At 43.9% G+C, this 18,683-nt stretch overlaps 2 protein-coding genes across 6 annotated transcripts in view; both read right to left on the reverse strand.

Moving 5' to 3' along the window:
• Positions 1 to 7,537, reverse strand: part of LOC137771556 (phospholipase A and acyltransferase 3) — a 48,935-nt gene extending 41,398 nt beyond the window's left edge. Inside the window, exons 1-2 of one of the 4 annotated variants that reach the window (XM_068555055.1) lie at positions 7,462 to 7,537; positions 6,699 to 6,776 (exon numbers count right to left, since the gene is read on the reverse strand). In XM_068555055.1, coding sequence (XP_068411156.1) covers positions 6,699 to 6,713 — 15 coding nt within the window. In that variant the 5' untranslated portion in view covers positions 6,714 to 6,776; positions 7,462 to 7,537. The other 3 variants (XM_068555053.1, XM_068555054.1, XM_068555056.1) reach the window with 3 other exon arrangements.
• Positions 7,538 to 11,273: 3,736 nt separating this feature from the next.
• The window catches only part of ATL3 (atlastin GTPase 3), a 61,348-nt gene continuing 53,938 nt past the window's right edge, over positions 11,274 to 18,683 (reverse strand). For both annotated transcript variants that reach the window (XM_068554529.1, XM_068554528.1), the window contains exons 11-13: positions 17,678 to 17,749; positions 16,855 to 17,286; positions 11,274 to 16,068 (exon numbers count right to left, since the gene is read on the reverse strand). In XM_068554529.1, coding sequence (XP_068410630.1) covers positions 15,982 to 16,068; positions 16,855 to 17,286; positions 17,678 to 17,749 — 591 coding nt within the window. In that variant the 3' untranslated portion in view covers positions 11,274 to 15,981. The remainder of the gene's footprint in view (positions 16,069 to 16,854; positions 17,287 to 17,677; positions 17,750 to 18,683) is intronic.

An 18,683-nucleotide genomic window follows, 5' to 3' on the forward strand; every position in this document is an offset into this window, starting at 1 on the left:
TTCTGAAGAACCTAAGGGCAGGACAGGAATAAAGACCCAGACGTAGAGAATGGACTTTAGGACATGGGGAGGGGGAAGGGTAAGCTGGGACGAAGTGAGAGAGTGGCATACAATACCAAATGTTAAATAGATAGCTAGTGGGAAGCAGCCGCATAGCACAGGGAGATCAGCTCGGAGATCAGCTCGGTGCTTTGCAATCCTTCACTCTTAACCCTCACACTCTCCTGCAATCAGAGGAGGCAGTGGGGAGGAAGTGGCCAGAAAGGGGAAATATGGAGACGGGGCAGACAGGAGCAAAAGCACAGCGGTGCGGGTGTCTCCAGGTGATCTTGCGGTTGGGTCAGAAGCAGGATCCCTGGGGTGGAACCCAGGCCTGGCAGTTTTGTAAGCTTCCAGGTGATTCTACCGTGCAGCCCAGAGAACCACAGGAGAGACGGGTTAGGCAGAGAGGGGCAGTCATACCTCACTTTGCAGGTGGGGAAACTGACGCTAAGGAAATGAGGTCACTTATCCAGGGTCAGCCCGAAAGTAGCAAAGCAGGAACTTGAACCACAGCCTGGTCCCCAGCACGAGGAGAATCTGCCAGCCTTCTGGCAGATTTCACCATCTGCCCCTGCATGTTAATCCACATTCACTCCTGCAACTCTGAGCCGGTGTGAGACCCTCAGCCGTGGGCAATGGACAGGACCAGATGGAAAAGTAAGGGCACTTCCAGAAGAATTTTCAACCCAAGGGTTGAAACAAAACAAAAAGAATGTTTTTCTTTATTCTTTTTAAATTTTACTTTGAATGGGGTACCTATATTTTTAGTTAATTTTACTTATTTATTTTTTAAAATATTTATTTATGTATTTATTTTGGCTGCGCCGGGACTTAGTTGCGGCACATGGGATTTTCGTTGCAGCAATGCAGGCTCTTTAGTTTCAGCATGTGGACTCTTAGTTGTGGCATGCATGTGGGATCTAGTTCCCTGACCAAGGATCAAACCCCGACTCCTGCACTGGGAGTGTGGAGTCCTACCCACTAGACCACGAGGGAAGTCCCTAGAATGTTTTTCTTTCATTCAAGGCCACTAAGGAAGCATTCCAATCTGCCTACACACAGCTCCATTTAGCCTCCTCATCAGAAGTTTGCAATTTTTTTATTTTAATGAAATATTTCAGGCATACAAAAAATACAGAAAGTAGGCTAATGAGCGTTACTGCTCTGCATTTAAATTAGGATGCATTTGGTTTTCAGAAACTGCATACTGATTACAGCCGTGGGGCTCTGAAGCCAGACAGCCTGGGTTCAAATTCTGGCTCTGCTACTTAACTAGCTGGATAGCCTTGGGCATGTTACCCAAATTCTCCCAGCCTCAGTTTCCTCAGCTCTAAAATGAGGATAATTATAGCACCTGATTCATGAGGTTGTCCTGAGGATCAAATAAATTAGTACCTATAAAACACTCAGCAAATACTACCTGGCACATAGGTAAACGGCAGTATTTGCTGCCACTGTTCTTGGGGGTGCTTTTATTATTTTGGATTTGGAAAGGTCAGAGGCAGCTCCAGGAGTAGCTGGAGACACTATGGAGGTTGTGAAACCCAGCCTGAGAGCAAGTTCTTGTTCCCAAATCACATGCTGTGGTGAGTGTGGAAATCCCCCACCTCACCCACTTCATTTCTGATACTCTGGGGAAAGCATCTACAAGCATGTAATTCAAAAACCTGAAGTCCAGGGAGGGTGCTGAAAAGGGACTTTTCCAGCAGAGAGTTGGGAGTTTTGATGACAAGGCTTTAAGAAGAAAAGAAACCCCCGAAGAGCCCACCATCAATCCTGTCTATCTGAGGCTGTGTTGTCAGAAGCAGGACCCAGGCCCCCTGCAAGTGAGGCCCCTCTGCTCTATTGCTGTGTGACCTTCAAGAATCATTTAACCTCTCTGAGCTTCTCTGGTAAAACAGCGCCATTAAGATCCATCCAGCAGAGTTTGTGTGAGGAATAAGTGAGATAATGGGGGTGAAAAGCTGCAAAACCCCTTAACGTTTATTAGAGGGTTGAGACACTGTGCCCCAGGCTGTGTGGGTCCGGGGAACTCGAGGTTGGGGGCAGACTCCCCAGCCTCGGGCCCAGTGAGAAGGTAGAGGAGGGATTGGGCTGACACATCACCTCTTCCCTTGCCAGCCTCTGGGAGAGGGACAGTGGCAGCTCCAGTGGGTACCAGGTCCAGCCACAGCAACCCAAAGGTCATGTGTATCCTGGAAAAAGGAGGCAAAACTCATTCGCCCTCCCAGGCTCTTGACCTCCAAGCCTCAGACCTGTTCTACATGTTGAACCTCCCCCCACGGGAACCAGGATTCCCCCTGAACTCATGTGGGAACCACCACCGCTGTCACCATGCACTCCTTGGGGTTTTCACAAGTTACCTGGAATCCTTACAGCAGCCCATTTTACTGACCAGAAAACAGCTCAGAGGTAGGAAGTAACTTGCCCAAGAGAACTCCCTGAGAAGCAATGCCAGGATTACACTGCTGGTCTTCCTGCATCCAAAGGCCAAGTTCTGTTCACGCACCCGGTAATTCACACGAAGCTACTGACATCTGATCAGCATCCCCATGGTGAGCTTTGCCTCCACATCACTGTGTTCTAGTCCTGAAATGCCCCTGACTGTTCACTGCCAGATTCCTACTCATCCCTCACGTCTCCACCTCCTCAGTGCCTCCCCCAGACTCCAGGGCAGAGAGTGTTTATCAGCCGCAGCCCTGTGTATCCGATGACGATAATTGTTGGGCTGAGCCCCTGGGAAGGAATGATCAGTTTCCCTGCCCAGCTCTCCAGCTGGACTGAGCAACCAGCCAGGCACATACAACATTCTCAGCAGAGGTTTGTGGGCAAGAGGGACACACTGCTTCCTCCTCAAGCCCCTCCCAGCCTCTGGTCCCACCCCCTCCCTTTTGCACCTTAACTAACCCCACAGAGATCTGTCAGATCATCCGGCAAACCTAGAGGGTCATAAAGAAGTCAATAAGTGAGTCTAGAGTCAGAGACCAGAGCAGGCCCATCGATTTCTGCATATCTGGAGCCTCAGACGCCCTTTGGAGCTTCACGTCCCCAGCAGCCGCTGCTCAACAAGCCACAGGTTTAAGGGCAGGGTGGGTGGAGAAGGGAAGGCAAAGCTCCTGGCCCACGAATTCTAAGTAAATTTAGAACACAGAGGGGAGGGAAATGGTCAGCGCTGGCCCTGACCAGGAGGACTCAGGGCTGGGCTAAAGGGCTCGGAGAAACGTGGGCCCATATGGTAGACACACAGCCTCTCCGTCCCAGGGAGGTCCAGGCAGCTGCTTTAACAACAACTAACATTTGTCAAGCCCTAAGAGCCAGGGAGTGGCACACCCAGAGCGGGAAAGTGAGAGCCAAATCCTCTGGGTGCAGACAAATAGGGGAGAGTTGTCCATAGAGAATTTTAAAACCATAAGACACACCAAAAATCAGTCTGCTGTTTATTATCACCATGTGCCAACACTTTTAAACAATATCAGTGATATTGGTCTAAGTTCTAACTCATGCAATTCCTGTTGAGAGTTAATAATATAGGGACTTCCCTGGTGGCACAATGGTTAAGAATCTGCTTGCCAATGCAGGAGACACAGGTTCGAGCCCTGGTCCAGGAATATCCCACATGCCGCGGAGCAACTAAGCCCGTGCGCCACAACTACTGAGACTGCGCTCTAGAGCCCACGAGCCACAACTACTGAAGTCCGCGTGCCACAACTACTGAGCCCACGTGCCACAACTACTGAAGCCCGCACGCCTAGAGCCCGTGCTCTGCAACAAGAGAAGCCACCACAATGAGAAACCCACACACCGCAGCGAAGAGTAGCCCCCACTCAACGCAATTACAGAAACCTGCACGCAGCAACAAAGACCCAACACAGCCATAAATAAATAAGTAAATAAATTTATTTTAAAAAAAATAATAATAATATATATGTGAGCTTTAAATTAGCACACTTTCATTTCTTATTCTTTCAGTCTTCTCTGTGGAAGTTTAATCAGAGAACACCCAGCTATACGGTCAACCTCCAACACACACAGACTCAGCTACATGTGTCTGTTCCAACAGTAAGTTCTGAATGGCTCAGAATGGTTCAAGTTCACTTTCAGCACAGTCTGGGCTGCCAACCCCTGTGGTCCTACATTTTCCTGTGTTTAAACAGAAGACAAGAGTCTGCTCTCCCAGCGCCAGAAGAAAAGTGTTTGAAAGAGAAGTGTTTGGAAGTCTGGACCATTTTCACCAAGAACTAGACTCTCATTCTAAAGCAATGGATTAAATAAATGTCAAAGTTCACCATCATTCAGCCATTTTCTCTGATTTTTGCCAAGGAAGAAAAACTGGGGAGAATTTTGCCGAATAAGATAAAAGCTTACAATGAATTTTCTGTTGAATATGTTTCAGTGAAAATGTTTTAAATGTGGATATATTTAAAAGCCACTAGAATGAGGACTTCCCTGCTGGTCCAGGGTTAAGACTCCACGCTCCCGATGCAGGGGGCCCGGGTTAGACCCCTGGTCAGGGAACTAGATCCCGCATGCCGCAGCTAAGAGCCTGCACGTGGCAACTAAGACCCGGCATAGCCAAATAAATAAATAAATGTTTTAAAAAATAATAATAAAAAATCAAAATTAAAAAAATTAAAGCCATTTAATTACAACAAATGTCCTACTGTATAGCACAGGGAACTATATTCAATATCCTGTGATAAACTATAATGGAAAAGAACATGAAAAAGAATGTATATATGTGTATAACTGAATCACTGTGCTGTACAACAGAAATTCACACATTGTAGTCAACTATACTCCAATAAAATAAATTTTAAAAATAAAAATAAAAAATCGGGAATCCCTGGTGGCCCAGTGATTGGGACTCCACACTCGCACTGCCGAGGACCCAGTCCAATCCCTGGTCTGGGAACTAAGATCCCATAAGCCATGTGGTGCGGCCAAAAAAAAAAAAGAGAGAGATATCTAGAGATCAGCAAAAATAAATAAAAATAAAAAATAGAAGCCACTAGAATTAATTTTTTTAAGACATAGGCAGTGTTGCAATTTCTCCAATTTATTATGAAATGGGATTTTTATGAATTTCTGACAAACTTATCCTAATGTTTAAGGTTTTTCCAATTTGTATATCTGTTGTTTCATATGAGAGAAGCTTTTGAAATTAAGATTAATAAAAAGTGTCTTCTCGACATATACACACTACTATATATAAAATAGATAACTAATAAGGACCTACCGTATAGCACAGGGAACTATACTCAATACTCTGTAATGACCTATATAGGAAAAGGATCTAAACAGTGGATATATGTATATGTATAATTGATTCACTTTGCTGTACAGCAGAAAGTAACACAACATTGTGAATCAACTATACTTCAATAAAAAAAATTTTTAGCAAATTTAAAAAGTGTTCTTCAACTGTGAATAAAGATAAATGGACAAATCGAGCTCTACTGAGTGTTGAACATGAATATGCAAAGAAGATCAATTTTGTCAAAGTCAAGGACAACTTTTCAGAAATTAAAGTTCCAAAACAGAAACTGTAATGGCATTATTATTCACTACTGTGACCAACCTATATGTAAGAATACGTTTTCTTCAAAAATAAACTAATGCAATTAAAAATTATTAACCCATTACTTCTATTTTTCTCTATAACACCTACTTTATTTTTCAGTTTCTATTTTTTCACTGGCATGATTTCATATACAAAGCTCAACAGAAGAAACTTGACTGTGTTTCTTTTCTGGCCATTATTACTATTCATTTCATGATTATTACTGAAAATAATGTTGCTAGATAAAGGAGAGGATGTTTTCAAATGACCGCTCCAGACATCAAATATTCCAGGTACACCCTAATACCAGGCACTGTGCTAAGCCCTTTACATGGATTAAATCATAATCATAACAACAACATAATCATAATCATAATAACAACAATGAATTACAGTTGAGCACATAATATGTGTGTGAAGCACTGTTCTGAGCACTTCATAAGTATTAAGTCATATAATCCTCACTCTGGGGAACAGAGTGGGTTTATTTGAAACTTGGTCAAAGTGCCACAGCTAGGTGCTCAGCAGGAACACAATCCCGGGGGGGAGACTACCTCAAAAGCCGGGCTCAGAACCTCTCTGGAGCAGGTCCAGCTAGGCTGAAAGGAAGCATTTGCTAAGCCCCTTTATGATTTCTGAACCATAGGAAAAGTGAGAGTTGGGAACTTGCTGGCAGGGCTGGTCATGAGGTGCATCAGCTGAGGCCAGAAGAAGTACCTGTTGCCAGACCCAGGCGCGGAGGCAGCAGGTGCAGCCCCAGACACTCAGCCCCAGGAGCCCATCCAGGTGTTCTGGTCTGACTCGGGAAGGCAGCACAGGGCCTTGGTGGGGCAAATCTCTCCTTGCTGCCTCCCCGCTCCTGGGGGCCTGTTTCAGGCAGGGCGGCCTCCCAACCCACCCACTCAAGTACTCACACTGAGACAACTCCAACGGATACCCACCGACGCGCACCTCACACCTGATGCCCACCGGCCAGTGGGGCATCCACATCTGGAGGCCACATCCTCAAGGACCCTCCCTCTGAAGTGATGACTCAGACCCACCGAAACACGGCCCCCACTCCCAGCCCACTCGCGCCCCACCCCCCGCAACTTACCATTGGGGCGCGCATCTTCTTCGGTAATGAAGGCCCTCAATTTCACGCTGGAGTTGGCTTTATCAGCTGCGTAAACGCCTGAGGCAGCGGGGGAGCAGGGATTCATGGTCAGTAGCAGGAAACAGCGTCCCCAAGACCCCAGAGGACTGTGGCTTCTGGCGAGGGAGACCGTGCCCGGTTGGTCTCTAACCCCTCCGAGAACAACGGGCTCACTCCCTGCCAATTCCTCGCCCGCCTCCTCCCTGCCCCTGCACTTGGTCGTGAACGGATGAATCCCTTGCAGGGGGCAGGGAGGTACACCTGATACCGGAGAGCCGGGCGGCGCAGCGGCGGGGAGCGCGAGCCGCCGTGTCACCTACCAGGGCGCGCTGCGCCCCCAGAGAGTCAGCGGGGCCGCCCTCGCGCCCGGCCCTCCCTCCCCGGCCGCTGCCCTCAGCTGCTCCCTAACTTGTTTACTCCCGCCTCACCCAAGCTCTCCATCCCCCACACAGCCTGGAACACCTGAGAGCCACCCCAAGCGTCTCACCCTTCCTTAAGCTCCCGGGAAGTACCGCTCCACCCACCTCGAGGACTTGGAATGCAGTGCGGCCTCCACTGCAAAGGGAACTGGCTAAATGGCCGCAGAGTCCAGGCCAGCGTGAGGTCACCCGGCCCCTCCCCGTGAGACTGACTAATTAAGAGCCTCGCAGAGCTCCCTGCCCCGGCGACAGTGACAGCCTGCTCCCGCCTCTGGGGCAGACAGACCAGGACGCTCCCCGCTCACCCCGAAACCTCTCAGCACACCCTCCCCTGCGCGGAAGCGCCTCCAGAACCCAGCGCAGGGCCACCGCCTCCTCCCCTCGTCTACGCACGCGCTGCGGCCCGCTCAACTTAAGTTCTTGTATACACATCACACTGGCGTGTCATCAATCTGCTTATTTCCTCCACTCAAGTGGGCTTATACTGTAGTTTAAAACTACAATAGGCCCCCGTTATCCGCGGTTTCTTTCTCTGCAGTCCGCTGGGTAACAAACAGGGAGACAACACCGTGGATAAGCGGGGACTATCTTAACGGTTGCGTACTTCCTGCGGTTTCAGGCATCTGCTGGGGGCCTTGGAACGTATCCCCCTAGGAAAAGGGGGGACTACTGTATATTAAGCTGTAAAGCCATTTAAAGGCAAGGGCAGGGCTTCCCTGGTGGCGCAGTGGTTGAGAATCTGCCTGCCAATGCAGGGGACACGGGTTCGAGCCCTGGTCTGGGAAGATCCCACATGCCGTGGAGCAACTGGGCCCGTGAGCCACAACTACTGAGCCTGCACGGCTGGAGCCTGCGCTCCGCAACAAGAGAGGCCGCGATAGTGAGAGGCCCGCGCACCGCGATGAAGAGTGGCTCCTGCTTGCCGCAACTAGAGAAAGCCCTCGCACGGAAACGAAGACCCAACACAACCAAAAATAAATAATAAATAAATAATAAATTAATTTTAAAAAATTAAAAAATAAAGGCAAGGGCATACCAGAGAGAAAGTACTTTTACCTATTGGGTCTTAAGCCATTAGATATCCCCAAAACCTGGCACCCACCTGGCACACAGTAGGTATTTCATGAATGAATGAATGGATCAATGAATCAATGAGTGAACGAGTGACCAAAGACAGGCCCTTCCTGTGCACTGGTCTGTGACTCCGCAAGGGTAGAAGCAGCTCCTGGTCATCTCTATTTTCCTGCCCCCTCCTGCCGGCACTGAGCTTGGAATCAGGACACGTGGGCCAAATCCTGTCCCTGGCTACCTACAGGGTCCAGGGCACCCTTCCCTCTCTCAGCCTGTTTGTTCATCTGTCAGTGGAGTGGTGATGATATTGTACAATATATAAGATAATATTTAAAAAATACATTCCCCAAAGGGAAAGCAACAGATGAAATGAGGCTTATAAAGTGGGAGCCCGATGTCTGGCTCCGGTCAAGTTCTCATTCGGGACCCACTGGCTGTTGTTAACAGGAAGAAGGAAATGCTCATCAATCACGTTATTCACCAGCTTCCCAGCAAGGAGAGTCAGAGGCGCTGTAAATAAACACCAGAGCTTTATATGCATTACTACTCACTCAACAAATTGTTATGTGTATTGAGCAAGAGACTACCTGTAAGGCAGTCAAACCCAGGATGGAAAGGTTCGGTTTTGAGGAACCACACTGATTCTGCCTCTTCTTACTCTCCGCTTTCAGTATTGCCCAGATGTCACTTCCTTTACTTATTCTTCCTTCCTTCCTTCCTTCCTCCCTCCCTCCCTTCCTTTTTTTTCCCTGTTGCTCTGCCAGGAAAAACAAAATAAAAAGAACGCTGAGGGGCGGGGATGTCAAGGAAGTGATTTTGACCTTTCACACAGCTCTCAAAAGTGGAGCTCTGTAAGAAAATCCCCAAGAGAAGATACCATGTGATGCCACCACCATCCCCAGCAAGACAGTCTGCCCTTAAGCCCCATTCCAAGTCCAAGACAATGATTTGGGTGGAGAGCCAAGATCAAAACAGCCAGGATCAAACTGCTATCTGCCCACGAAGCCTCCAGTCTTTTCTGCAACCAGCTGTGGAGCCCCGGTCCTCTTCTTGTGACAGGTGGAAAATATTAATTTTTAATTCTTTGCAATCTCTCCATTCTCTGCCTTCTGACGGTTCTCCTCCAGGAGATCCATTGTCGTGCTGCCTCTGAGGAAGAAGTAACTGAGGAAGTGGGAGGAAATGGCACGAGGCTAAATGCCGAGCAGGCCTGAGAGACCCTGCGGGGATTCTGAGCAGGTGGGGGGCGGGTCTGAGAAGCAAGGCCAGGCCAAGAGGAAAGGGGGCGGGGGAGGAAGAGTGGGCAGCAAACCGCATCTAAGGGAGCAGAATCCATAGCAGGAGCATTTCATGATAACATGAGCGCTCTGACGCTTAACAGCAGCTCAAACCTGGAGCACCCCTCAGGGGAAAGGTGCTCCATCAGCCAAGTGAATGCAGGCTTTTTACGTGTATCCAGGCCACTCTGGGCAGGCTTTGAGAATATGCCAATTTTGACAGTTCGTCCTGGCTGGAAAAATCAGGCTTTCATGAAAGGAAGGTGAAGTATAACTTCCTTGTGGATTGCCTCTCTCTGCAACCCCTCAAGCCCTACTGAAGGGGTGAGAATAAACCCCTCTTGAGAGGCCCCGAAGAGCTTCCACTGCATAAACGCGCAGTATCACCACGTCTATTTCCCCTTAAAAGCACATTCCCGAGATGTTGCAGGCTCTCGTTCCACTATGCTTGTTAAAAGGCCAGTCTGGGGAACTGAAAACTGCAGTGGACATTCGTTTTTGTCCAGCAGTCTCTCACCTGGTCACTCCATGTGGTTCTGGTGGAGCCGCCAATCACAGTACCCCCCATCACCCCGAGTAGGGACACATGTGACCTACATATGGCTGGTTATCATGCCCCAGCCCTCAGGTTAGGCAGTGGCCCTGGAAGGAGCGTATGACCCAAGCCAGACCAGTCAGAATCTTTCTCTAGGATGGAGGTGTGTATATACATATAAAATACACATTTTTGAATAGGCAGTGGGTCAAAAAGCCTCTTTCCTCTGGGGACTTAAAAGAGAGATGATGCAAGCCTAGAGCCATTTGTTCCTGCCCTCCCCAGCAGCATGGAGGAGATCTATCTGCAAGAGCAAATAATGCAGCCACTGCATACAGGAGATAATAGTCCTGTTGACATTTGAGTCCTTCCAGGGCCTCATGCTAGCTTAACTTCTAGACAGCCAATTATAAGAAACTTTTTCCTAATTACAATTTTTTTTTTTTTTTTTTTTTTGGTTATTAAGCTAGTTAGAGTTGGACTTATCTTTGGCAAACTGTTTATGGTCATCAAAGGCAACAATGCCAATGCACCAAAGACAAGCCACAGTTTGCTTGACGTCTCCCCACACACACATGACCACCTTTCCCACCCTGGTCCTTCCTTCCCCCCAGCCTGATGGAGGAATCATCACTCCCCATACTCTTCGTATCACATCTACTTGTGAGTTTGCCCCTTCCCTACTAAACTGCGATGAACTCAGTGCAACACCCAGCCTGGTAAGATCAGGGATGGATGGATGGATGGATGGATGGATGGATGGATGGATGGATGGATGGATGAATGGATGGATGGAGGCTACTGACCCCACCCAGTATATGTTTCAAACTAGGAAATAAATCTTTTTATTGTAGGGCTAAATTGGGTATGTAAAGTGATTAATCAATATTTGAGAAGTTCAAACCAACTTCCCCATTGCCTCCAAGGTCGTCAGTGAAAGGAAAAGCTTTCAGTAGAGCTTTCCTTACCTCACCCCACTCCCAACAAGGAACCACTAACCAGTTAGCTCCATTTTACCCAATACCTCCAACAGCACAGCTTGCTCCAGCATTATGCTAGTAAGATACTAGTTCAGTATTGTTTTGCAGGACAGAGAAAGCTGACTCAAACCACGTTACCACTGCCGCCTTTGACCCAAGTTTTCATCCCCTTAGAGATCCTATTTGCTTTGCCAAGCCCAAATGTACTTCACAGATCCTCCCATGTTAAAGAACAGAGAAAGAAGAAACACAAGTAACATGGTGCTGTGATCTTTATTCCATTAAATGACCTTAAAACTAAGAAACAGAAACATGCTTTTAATACACTAATAGCATAATCTAATCCATTGCACTTTTTAAAAAGTATATTAAATTTTAAAGCCATTCAAAAAGGGTCTAGGAGAAAGAAAGTGCTTTGAACAAATCATTTTTTTTTGAAGAAAAAGAAATCGGAGAGGAAATTCTATATATGCTCAAAATTAATATTAACTCCTTTAAGGCTTAAGTCCATGATAGCATTTATTCATCTAAATTGGAAACTTTGGGAATCAAATGCAACCTTCCCTTGATCATAAAACACTACATTTAAATTTTAGTTCTGGCACCTGAAATTCCTTTCCCAGGAAGAAAAATTTCTTCTAAAATCTTTCTGCCCTTAGATCTATCTTGAAAGTCCCTGGTAAGGCCTATTTTGTGGCTAATTTTCAGAGTTAGGATCTTCTCCTTCCTTTTTGTTCATTTTTACTTAGGCTTAAGGTTTTCTGTGCATAAAAGATTTAGAGGTTCAAGTCACAGTGCTGAATTTTGCTTTTTAAAAGAAAAACAACTTTCAAAATAGTTTTTTTTTTTTTAACCCTAATTACACCCGTTAGTAAATAGGATACTTGTACATTCATTTCTCAGAGAAGGCACTAGGGCTTCCTCATCTAGAAAAACATTTTCACAGAACTTAGATAATCCTCTAGACTAAAGGCATCCTTATTACTCCGAACACTGTAAACTCTCAGTGATTGTATCTGGCAGTAGACCACCTATTCTGAACCTCAGGCAAAAGCCATCCACTTGCCTCCAGACAATACTGAATTGCACTTTCCCATCCCTCTGAGCAGTCTCTCTCGCTGTGGTCTCTGAACCACCTGTGATGCTGTTTTTAAAAGTGGTGATTCCAGGGCCACAACCCAGACCCAGACCCACTGAGGCAATCCCTGGGTATAAAGCTGGGAATTTGAATTTTTTAAAATATGCCTCCCAGGGGTAAGTTTTATGCACTTCAAGACAGACGAGAACCACTATCCAAAACATAGCTACAATAGGACTTAACAGAAGGAAAACAATTCAAATGCAAAACGGTCTCTTACAAATGGGCTTTTGAATGTCATTTTAAAACACCACCTACACAAACAGTTTGTGTTTTAGTAACTGAAGCTTGTCTTCATTATGCCCTTATTCTTGACTTAAATTTTGCTGGATCTAAAGGTAAGCCAGAATGATGCAGCCCATGTTTGCGACCTTAGATGGCAGCCATCCTAAATAATCCTAAATTACATTTCAATAGTTCTATGAAGATGCCCATATAAGTTACATTATTTTTAAAAAAAATACTCTAGGGAAAAGTAAAACTGTTTTTTAATCACTTTTGCCTGGACTTAAATCAACTACTTAATTTCTCTGTAACTCATGCATACGTGCACACTCATCCAAACTCACCCTATCCAAGACACCATTTTCATAAGCCAGGTGGAACGCTGGGTATGACCTGTTAAAGAAACGCACTGCCAGTACAAGGCAGTTTGTCTGTTTGTTCGCATAAAGCATTTTACTTCATGAAAGAGAAAAAAAAAAGAAAAACCAGGTAAAACAAAAACAATACTCACAGGCAACTCTACCAAGTATGAAGTAGCTCTTACTATATAAACCTCTGCGGGACAAACAGATCTGTTGGTATACTGCTAAAATAAGGTTATGACTCTAAGGATGTTTTATCACCATACATGATCGTTTTCCCGATCGTTTTCCCTCATTTTGTCTACACACCTCAGTGAAACAATCGAAATTTTGATTCTATTATTTTTACTTAGAAGCTAACTGGAAGTATTAAGAAAACAAAAAACTTAACAATATGTAACCTCTCCTAAAATGAAGTATTTTCATAGAAAATTCTGAAAACCTTTTATATGTTAATAGGAATGTGCCCCATATACTGTTTGGAATGTGCAAATTAAAAATGCTTGCATGGGGCTTCCCTGGTGGCGCAGTGGTTGAGAATCTGCCTGCTAATGCGGGGGACACGGGTTCGAGCCCTGGTCTGGGAAGATCCCACATGGCGCGGAGCAACTGGGCCCGTGAGCCACAACTACTGAGCCTGCGCGTCTGGAGCTTGTGCTCTGCAATAAGAGAGGCCGCGACAGTGAGAGGCCTGCGCACCGCGATGAAGAGTGGCCCCCGCTCGCCACAACTAGAGAAAGCTCTCGCACAGAAACGAAGACCCAGCACAGCCAAAAATAATAAAATAAATAAACTAAAAAAAAAAAAAAAAAATGCTTGCATGGGAAGGCAGGAGTGGCAGAGCAACAAACACCAAGCAAAAACTTAGTCCTAAGTAATGTCCCTGACCCACAAACTAACGGCTGAGGGGAGATATGGGGTAAAAGACATTCTTTTCAACCTGGTTATAAACCTCCCCAGGACTATTTATAGCCAGCAATGAGAATGTACCTTTTATTGGAAAAGCTGACATAAAATCATCAATTTTCTGTTAAAAAAAAATGAGGCCAAAGGAAACTCATAAAAATCCTCACTGAGAAAATTTTACAATTTCCAGAGGCAGAATAAGTTAACTGATAAAGACAAAAAAATAAGGGTTCCCCAGGGTAATTAAACAAAGTTATTCCTTTAAGATCAAAACAGAAATGGTGGATTTAAACAGTAACTAAATTCTAAGATTTCGTTAAATCATACATCATATATTTTTTATTTTAAAAAATCTAATATTTTAGTATTAAAATAAAATTTAAACACAGCATCCTTTTCTCACCATTAAAAGTAGGATAATTCTAGACAATATTTCTGAAATCTATAAATGTGCTTATACAAATGCATTAAAAGCTAAGTATCTCAACATCTGTAAGGCCTTTAGCAAATAAGTATCAACCTTCAGGAAGATGAGAGGCCACCTGAAAATGCACCAAAATTTTAAAACTAAGCTTTTAATTTATTGATAATAAAGCTAAGTATCACTGATATGCAAGTAAACAGTTTTTAGGACAAGCTGGAATTTTTCTAAAATTTAACCACGGTTGAATAAAATAGCAAGAACTTCAGGGCAAGATGGTATGTAAATATGAAAAAATACATAAAACACTTGGAATTAATTCATAACTTGTAAAAATACTTGAGTGGTAAAGTGTTAAAACAGTCAAGAGAAATATTCTTTGACAAAGAGATTACATGCTAGAAGAGACTTTTTCTACCTTCCATTCATACTTCGTGTATAAAGAATTTACACTCAGAATTTGCCTAAACCTCCCTACCTCCCTCCCTCCCACAGCAAAAGTTAAATTATCTTAAGAATTAAGGCTCACATACCTGAATGTTTATATAAATACCTGCAGGCAAGTTTTATGAAGTTTTAAAATCCACAACAATTCACCATTATAAAACCAAAGGAAAAGGCAACTGATAAATTTTTTTATCACATGATCAAGGTAAATGAAGAATACTTAGATACTTCTAGATATTATATGTCCATATTTGGGTGGGACTTTGGTCCTTACTAAGCCAAAGCTATTTTAAAGCTCCCAGACTAGTCATGTATAAAGTTAAATAAGGGATGACTCACTAAATAAAACTGACAGTTTTAGCTCCATTATTAAAAACATTAGACAGTGAATAGGAGAATGCAAATAAACACTGTGGATAAAGACCTGATTTACTGCTAAACCACATGAAATAGGATGTCAGTTAAAGGCAGTATGTTTGGTAAATGTCTTTCCTCTAATCCTTGATAAAGATCTGTTCTCATACAGAACTCTAAAAAACAAAAACTCTCAAGTGACAATTGTGTGTGAGTTATGTATAATACATACATGTATATAAACCTACAATCAGTGAATCTGACCAAGGCACAAGTTCAAATGACTTATCAGAGGTCACATGGTTCATTTAAACTCAAGCTTTTTTCTTAAAGTATGAAAGCTCATTCCTTTTATTACAAGCTGCTCTGGTTTCTCAAGCCACGTTTGTCTCTTTTCTAGAAAGAAGCTATAGGAATGAATGAAGGCAAAAAAAAAAAAAAAAAAAAAACCAGAATATGTTCTAACAAAACTGCCAGACTGTCAGGAAACAGACCTTAAATTTCAGTGTACGGTAGAGTTAAATACGATATAATTTTTCCATACTATGTGGCAAAAACAATTCTCTAATATTGTAAGACTTTAAAAGTGTAATGACATCATTTTTAGTCAGTCTTTAGTTCTGAAGCTTTTGCAAGTTTTGTAAACTTTAAAAAAAAAAAATCCTTTTCAAGAGTAAGGGACAAAAGAACTGATAATTCACCAAAACAGCATCTTTCATGTGGTTATCCTCAATCCCCTCCCTATTGTGTCCTCAAAAGCATGGATTCAACCTTAAAAGGCACTAAATGGCACATATAGGACAAAACCGCATTTCCATTTTTTCTTTTAGCTTTTTCCCCATAAAGTGCACAAAGCAGAGAGTAATAAGAAGACAGACATAGGCTTGGATCTACACCAGCAAGGAAAAGAAATGCTTCCAAGAGAAATGGAAGTGTGTTTAAGAATTTGAAACCACAGGAAAGGTCTGCTCATTTATTAGTGCCGTGTTTCAGCTCTTCCCAGATGGTCCCAGGTCTGCGTTCCTTGGGACCTGGACCTGTGGCCGTGGCAGAAGCCCAGAAATCAGAAGGGGCTGGCCGGGGTCTTGTTGGATCCTCTTGTTAAGATGCTACTGAGCTTTTTTATCCGAGGATGGCCTCCCAACAACTGCGTCCCTCACAGCAGCCTGAGTGGAATTACCAACGTGAGAAGTGGCCTGCAAAAGTCCATTTATTCAACATGTCAGTTAATAAAATACAGCACAGCATCAAAAGAGTAAGCCATTGGAGACAAACTTTCGAAAATCTCTGTCTACGTTGTTAGTATGTTATAGAAAATAAGGGAATGAAAATGCAGGGGTCGGGGAGCCTGTGGCAGCTGCTAACTCCCCAGAGAGTCCGTCAGCTGAGCCTTTGCTACCTTACTGGAATGGGGTGGGCAGCTCTCCTGGCTTTACCACAAGCTTCTAACTTAACTGATATGTTCCTGCTACTCAGAAAGAGAAAGCCGAGTCTCAAGGATCTATAAACCTAGAGATCATGTCAATGTCAAAAGCCACTGGCTTACTGAATGATTTAAGTGAAAGACATGCCATCCATTAGTAGGTCTCAAAATAGAACAGTTTGTTAAGTTCATATTTTTCATAGCTTGTGACTTTCAGTGAAGCAAACTAACCTTGGATGGGGGAGAGACTCACACAGGAATTATGTCTGATGAACACGCAGTTAAAAGTTTCCCATGAAGAACACAACATATGTAAGTTGGAAATTTTTTTGCATTAAAGAGCAGTTTTTAAGCATGGAAACAAAATATTACAAATAAACATTAATATCCTAAAGAAGGATAATGAAACGTAAGGCCTATTAGAAAAAAAAAAATGGCCGGGGGAAGTTTCTCATGCCTTCTTTCACTATTGAACTCTTCCAAATGGAGATATTTTACAATAAAAGCACAAATATCTGTCCATTACCAACCGTCAGCCTGCTCAGCTGGCACCACTTACCTGCTCTAATACATATGCTGCACCAGAATCGATAGCACCGCCCAGCTCACGATACTGACCAGAGTACCTGATGTACCCCCAGGTGAGAAGCGCTATTAACAGCAGTCCAACCATACAGTTGAACAGCTGGGCCACCACCTCAAGACCAATAAAGCCAGTGAGGCCTGAGGCTATGTACAAAGCCACAATGCCTGTGAAGAGCACTGCAGGGGTTCGGAAGGTGCTGAAGACATTCTTGCTACCATTGTGCTTGCAGAAGTTCTCATAGAGTTCCTTGATCTCCTCCTCCAGCTCCTGCTGGTAACGAAGGCTAAAATCCTTCCCACCCATCTTTTTTATCTTCTTAAAATGGTCCAGAGCAAGTTCTTTGAATTCACAGTGCTTCTCCTCTAGAATGTCTGGAGACAAATAAGGTTTGTCGCCCCCAGAAACCTAAAAAGAATAAAGACACAATGTGAAGGGTGAAGAACCCTTCAAAAACAAATGCCAAATAAAACAAGTGAAAACACTGAAAAGCTTAGAATATTTTAAGATATTAGAAATTAACTTTAAAATGATGACCAAGACCAATAGAGGTCTGGCTTCAATTCCTCAGAAAAGCACACTTAGTAACCAGGGTGATATGGATTAGTGAGAGCAGTGACACTGTAAGAAAGCCTTGCTTAGAAAGGGCCATAATTAAAAGGCCCCAATAAGCAGGAAGACCTGACTGTTGCCTCATCATCATAAGATACACTAAACGGGATCAAGTTTGGACTCCTGAAGTCAGCAACATGCCCAGTTATGGATATTTCAGAATAAGACAACTGCCCAGCACACCCACCTCTTCCATGTTGTTATAGTACATGTCCTTGGCAGAGGCTGCAGCTGCTAAATTGTTGGCTTCAGCAGTGGCCTTTTAAGAAATGAAAGCATAAACCGTAAATCCTTTCTCTTTTAATATTCCTCCACAAATAACCAAGTACAAATTTTCTCTCACCCTATTCCCCATTCCCCTTTCTTTATTCTTCTTCTGTTTTTCAGCTTTCCATATAGCCCAATTTATGAATTAAAATACACCTCTTCTGCCAAATTTTCTGCCAAAAAATGTTCTCATACATAAGAATCTTCATCATAAAATTAAACCTCTGAAAGTATTTCCTTTGCTTCGATTTTATGTGTTAAAAAATAGATGTAACACAGAAAAGAAGAGGAAACATTTATCTTTACAACATCAATCCCAATCTCTAGCTCCCTTTGTGAAAATGTTATCCTACTAAAGAAATAAACATTTGGGGCTTCCCTGGTGGCGCAGTGGTTAAGAATCCACCTGCCAATGCAGGGGACACGGGTTTGATCCCTGGTGCGGGAAGATCCCACATGCCACAGAGCAACTAAGTCCATGCGCCACAACTACTGAGCCTGCGCTCTAGAGCCCATGAGCCACAACTACTGAGCCCATGCACCACAACTACTGAAGCCCACGTGCCTAGAGCCTGTGCTGCACAACAAGAGAAGCCACTGCAATGAGGAGCCCGTGCACCGCAACGAAGAGTAGCCCCCGCTCGCCGCAACAACTAGAGAAAACCCGCGTGCAGCAACAAAGACCCAACGCGGCCAAAAGTACTTAAATAAATAAATAAATAAAAAGAAATAAAGATTTGGCAATAAATGGCCTTATCTTCAGCACATGAAAGTCAGAAATTATATGTTTTAACAAAATGACATCTTGGAAACATCAAAATGTTGGAAATAAAACTATTTGCAAATTAAAAACCTGATTAGTAAACAGGAAATATTTAGATACATCGGACATGTTCTATGAAAAGAGACAACAGGTAACAGGAAAT

This window comes from Eschrichtius robustus, chromosome 11 (assembly GCF_028021215.1).
Source record: "Eschrichtius robustus isolate mEscRob2 chromosome 11, mEscRob2.pri, whole genome shotgun sequence".
In the NCBI taxonomy this organism is placed as follows: Eukaryota; Metazoa; Chordata; class Mammalia; order Artiodactyla; family Eschrichtiidae; genus Eschrichtius; species Eschrichtius robustus.